The sequence below is a fragment of the Oncorhynchus keta genome, chromosome 35 (assembly GCF_023373465.1).
Source record: "Oncorhynchus keta strain PuntledgeMale-10-30-2019 chromosome 35, Oket_V2, whole genome shotgun sequence".
Classification (NCBI taxonomy): Eukaryota; Metazoa; Chordata; class Actinopteri; order Salmoniformes; family Salmonidae; genus Oncorhynchus; species Oncorhynchus keta.
In genome coordinates this window covers 8,304,344-8,309,343 of record NC_068455.1, presented here as the reverse complement: position 1 = coordinate 8,309,343, position 5,000 = coordinate 8,304,344, and the positions used below count along the sequence as shown (strand labels likewise).

Sequence of the window (5,000 nt, the reverse complement as noted above, 5' to 3'; positions counted from 1 at the left end):
GTTTATGTGTACTATGTAATGTGTACCAGTGATGTTGATGGGTACTATGTAATGTGTACCAGTGATGTTTATGGGTACTATGTAATGTGTACCAGTGATGTTGATGGGTACTATGTAATGTGTACCAGTGATGTTTATGTGTACTATGTAATATGTACCAGTGATGTTGATGGGTACTATGTAATGTGTACCAGTGATGTTGATGGGTACTATGTAATGTGTACCAGTGATGTTTATGGGTACTATGTAATGTGTACCAGTGATGTTGATGGGTACTATGTAATGTGTACCAGTGATGTTGATGGGTACTATGTAATGTGTACCAGTGATTTCGATGGGTACTATGTAATGTGTACCAGTGATTTCGATGGGTACTATGTAATGTGTACCAGTGATGTTGATGGGTACTATGTAATGTGTGTACCAGTGATGTTGATGGGTACTATGTAATGTGTGTACCAGTGATGTTTATGGGTACTATGTAATGTGTACCAGTGATGTTGATGGGTACTATGTAATGTGTGTACCAGTGATGTTGATGGGTACTATGTAATGTGTACCAGTGATGTTGATGGGTACTATGTAATGTGTACCAGTGATGTTGATGGGTACTATGTAATGTGTACCAGTGATGTTGATGGGTACTATGTAATGTGTACTGTGTGTACCAGTGATGTTGATGGGTACTATGTAATGTGTACCAGTGATGTTGATGGGCACTATGTAATGTGTACCAGTGATGTTGATGGGTACTATGTAATGTGTACCAGTGATGTTTATGTGTACTATGTAATGTGTACCAGTGATGTTGATGGGTACTATGTAATGTGTACCAGTGATGTTGATGGGTACTATGTAATGTGTACCAGTGATGTTGATGGGTACTATGTAATGTGTACCAGTGATGTTGATGGGTACTATGTAATGTGTACCAGTGATGTTTAGGTGTACTATGTAATGTGTACCAGTGATGTTGATGGGTACTATGTAATGTGTACCAGTGATGTTGATGGGTACTATGTAATGTGTACCAGTGATGTTTATGTGTACTATGTAATGTGTACCAGTGATGTTGATGGGTACTATTTCAGCGGCGATGGCCTGCGCCTGCTGCCTCATCTTCTCCTCTGGTGTCGGCAGAGGGAGGGGCTTAGTCCAGTCCGTCTCCTCGGCAACTGTGAGGTCACAGCTGTTCGCCGTGATGTCACACCCGTTAACTGTGTCATCGATGGTTTCGTAACTGTTTGGAGGGGGGCTCGGTGGTGTCCTGAATGAATATGCCGACAGGTCCTCATCTGGCGATGACCCGGTTGACTGGTGGAGAGAGAAATTACAGGGAGGAGTTAACGAAATACACCTAGATTACTACAACTACCACAACGCCCTAGTGGAACCCCAGTAAACTACTGTCACACAGGCTAACCTCTAGCACAGGCTAACCACTAGCACAGGCTAACCTCTAGCACAGGCTAACCTCTAGCACTGGCTAACCTCTAGCACCGGCTAACCTCGAGCACAGGCTAACCTCTAGCACAGGCTAACCACTAGCACAGGCTAACCTATAGCACAGGCTAACCTCTAGCACAGGCTAACCTCTAGCACCGGCTAACCTCTAGCACCGGCTAACCTCGAGCACAGGCTAACCTCTAGCACAGGCTAACCACTAGCACAGGCTAACCTCTAGCACAGGCTAACCTCTAGCACAGGCTAACCTCTAGCACAGGCTAACCTCTAGCACAGGCTAACCTCTAGCACAGGCTAACCTCTAGCACAGGCTAACCTCTAGCACCAGCTAACCTCTAGCACAGGCTAACCACTAGCACCGGCTAACCTTGAGCACAGGCTAACCTCTAGCACCGGCTAACCTCGAGCACAGGCTAACCTCTAGCACAGGCTAACCACTAGTACAGGCTAACCTCGAGCACAGGCGAAACCTCGAGCACAGGCTAACCTCTAGCACAGGCTAACCTCTAGCACCGGCTAACCTCGAGCACAGGCTAACCTCTAGCACAGGCTAACCACTAGCACAGGCTAACCTCTAGCACAGGCTAACCACTAGCACAGGCTAACCTCGAGCACAGGCTAACCTCGAGCACAGGCTAACCTCTAGCACAGGCTAACCACTAGCACAGGCTAACATCTAGCACAGGCTAACCACTAGCACAGGCTAACCTCTAGCACAGGCTAACCACTAGCACAGGCTAACCTCTAGCACAGGCTAACCACTAGCACAGGCTAACCACTAGCACAGGCTAACCTCTAGCACAGGCTAACCACTAGCACAGGCTAACCACTATGGATCCCAGTGAGCTAGCCTATAGCGCACAGTGTTAGCTAAAGGCTATAGTAACTACTAGCTCAAGCTAGCCTCATTAGGGCCTGTGGTACCTTTCTCCTCCAGCAGACAGAGAAGCAGGACTGAGACAGACAGTCCAGCAGCTTAGACCGCTGAGAGAGAGTGGAGGGGAGGAGAGCAGAGCAGAGGAAAGGTGAGGAGCAGAGGGGGAGGGGAGAGGGGAAGAGCAGGGAAGAGGGGGGAGAAGAGAGGAGAGCAGAGCAGAGGAAAGGTGAGGAGCAGAGGCGAGGGGAGGGGAGGGGAGGGGAGGGGAGGGGAAGTGGAGAGGAGAAGAGGAGAGGAGAGGAGAGCAGAGGAAAGGTGAGGAGCAGAGGGGAGGGGAGGAGGGGAGAAGAAGAGGGGAGAGGAGAGGAGAAAATAGGTTTTAAATCGGAGAGGAGAAGAGGGAATTGGAGAGGAGATGAGAGGAGAGGAGAGGAGAGGAGAGGAGAGGAGAGGAGAGGAGAGGAGAGGAGAGGAGAGAAAATATTGTGGTGAAGATTGAATGCAGATTAAAAGGAATCTGGAATAGCAAGTCTCAAGGCTGTTGATGGTATGATGTCATCCCTGTCTCACCAGCAGATGTCAGTAAGTCTCCTACACTACAGTGTACTGTAGGTACTCGTGCCAGTACCTCTCTCAGACCTAGCCCTAACCTTAAACCGTAACCCTAATCCTTTTTCTAAACATAACCACAACCTAACTAAGCAGTTGGCTATCAACAGATAACTGTGCATCATCTATATGATAAAGTGTTATCTGAGGAGCTGAATCAGTCTAATAATCTAATCTATATACAGGGCTTTCGGAAAGTATTCAGACCCCTTGACTTTTTCAACATTTGGTTAGGTTACAGCCTTATTCTGTAATCAATTAAATTGCCCCCCCCCCCCCTTCAATCTACACACAATACCCCATAATGACATCACAATACCCCATAATGACATCACAATACCCCATAATGACAGAGCAAAAACCAGGTTTGTAGAATTATTTGCACATTTGTTGAAACTAAAAACAGAAACACCTGATATAGATTAGTATTCAGACCCTTTGCTATGAGACTCGAAAATGAGCTCAGGTGCATCCTGTTTCCATTGATCATCCCTGAGATGTTTCTACAACTTGATTGGAGTCCAGCTGTGGAATATTAAATTGATTGGACATGATTAGGAAAGGCACACACCTCTCTATATATCGGGTCTCACAGTTGACAGTGCATGTCAGAGCCATAACCAAGCCACGAGGTTAAAGGAATTGTTCTTAGAGCTCAGAGGCAGAATTGTGTTGGCACAGATCTGGGGAAAGGTTACCAAAAAATGTCTGCAGCATTGAAGGTTCCCAAGAACACAGTAGCATCAATCATTCTTACATGGAAAAAGTTTGGAACCACCAAGACTCTAACCTAGAGCTGGCCGCCCGGCCAAACTGAGCAATCGGGGGAGAAGGGCCTTGGTCAGGGAGGTGACCAAGAAACCCGATGGTCACTCTGACATACTCCAGAGTTCCTCTGTGGAGATGGGAGAACCTTCCAGAAGGACAACCATCTCTGCAGCACTCCACCAATCAGACCTTTATGGTAGAGTGGCCAGACTGAAGCCACTCCTCAGTAAAAGGCAAATGACAGCCCGCTTGGAGTTTGCCAAAAGACACCTAAAGCAGTTCAGACCATGAGAACCAAAAGTATCTGGATGAAACCAAGATGGAACTCTTTGGCCTGAATGCCAAGTATCACGTCTGGAGGAAACCTGGCACCATCCCTACGGTGAAGCATGGTGGTGGCAGCATCATGCTGTGGGGATGTTTTTCAGCGGCAGGGACTGGGAGACTAGTCAGGATTGAGGGAATGATGAACGGAGAAAAGTACAGAGAGATACTTGATCAAAACCTTCTCCAGAGCACTCAGGACCTCAGACTGAGGTGAAGGTTCACCTTCCAACAGGACAACAACCCTCAGCATAGATCCAAGAAAACTAAGGAGACAATGCAGGAGTGGCTTTGGGACAAGTCTCTGAATTTCCTTGAGAGGCCCAGCCAGAGCCCGGACTTGAACCTGATCGAACATCTCTTGAGAGACCTGAAAATAGCTGAGCAGTGATGCTCCCCTCCAACCTGACAGAGCTTGAGAGGATCTGCAGAGAAGAATGGGAGAAACTCCCCAAATACAGGTGTGCCAAGCTTGTAGCATCACACCCAAGAAGACTCCTGGCTGTAATCGCTGCCAAAGGTGCTTCAACAAAGAGTAAAATGTCTGAATACTTATGTAAATATAATATTTCATATTTGTAATTTATTTTGTGTGCATTTTTTAAAATTAAAATACTGTTTTTGCTTTGTCATTATGGGTTATTGTGTGTAGATCAATGAGGTAAACTAATAATTTACAGTAATACATTTTAGAATAAGGCTGTAACGTAACAAAATGTGGGAAAAGTCCTATGGTCTGAACACATATCACTGATCAGTCTAATAGTCTAATTCGCTGACTGACTGACTGGACTAATGGGAATGAAGAGCAACCAGCTGGAAATTAGAGAGAAGGTTACACACACACACACACACACACAAAACACGCTCACGCTCACACACACACACACAAAACATGCTCACGCTCACACACACACACACACACACACACACACACACACACACACACACACACACA

General features: G+C 46.4%; 1 protein-coding gene across 1 annotated transcript in view; it reads right to left on the bottom strand.

Annotated features, from left to right (window-relative positions):
- Window positions 1–5,000, bottom strand: part of LOC127915628 (uncharacterized) — a 65,453-nt gene that overhangs the window by 25,877 nt on the left and 34,576 nt on the right. Inside the window, exons 4-5 of the mRNA XM_052495849.1 lie at window positions 2,389–2,448; window positions 1,065–1,314 (exon numbers count right to left, since the gene is read on the bottom strand). Of these exons, the coding sequence (XP_052351809.1) occupies window positions 1,065–1,314; window positions 2,389–2,448 (310 nt within the window). The remainder of the gene's footprint in view (window positions 1–1,064; window positions 1,315–2,388; window positions 2,449–5,000) is intronic.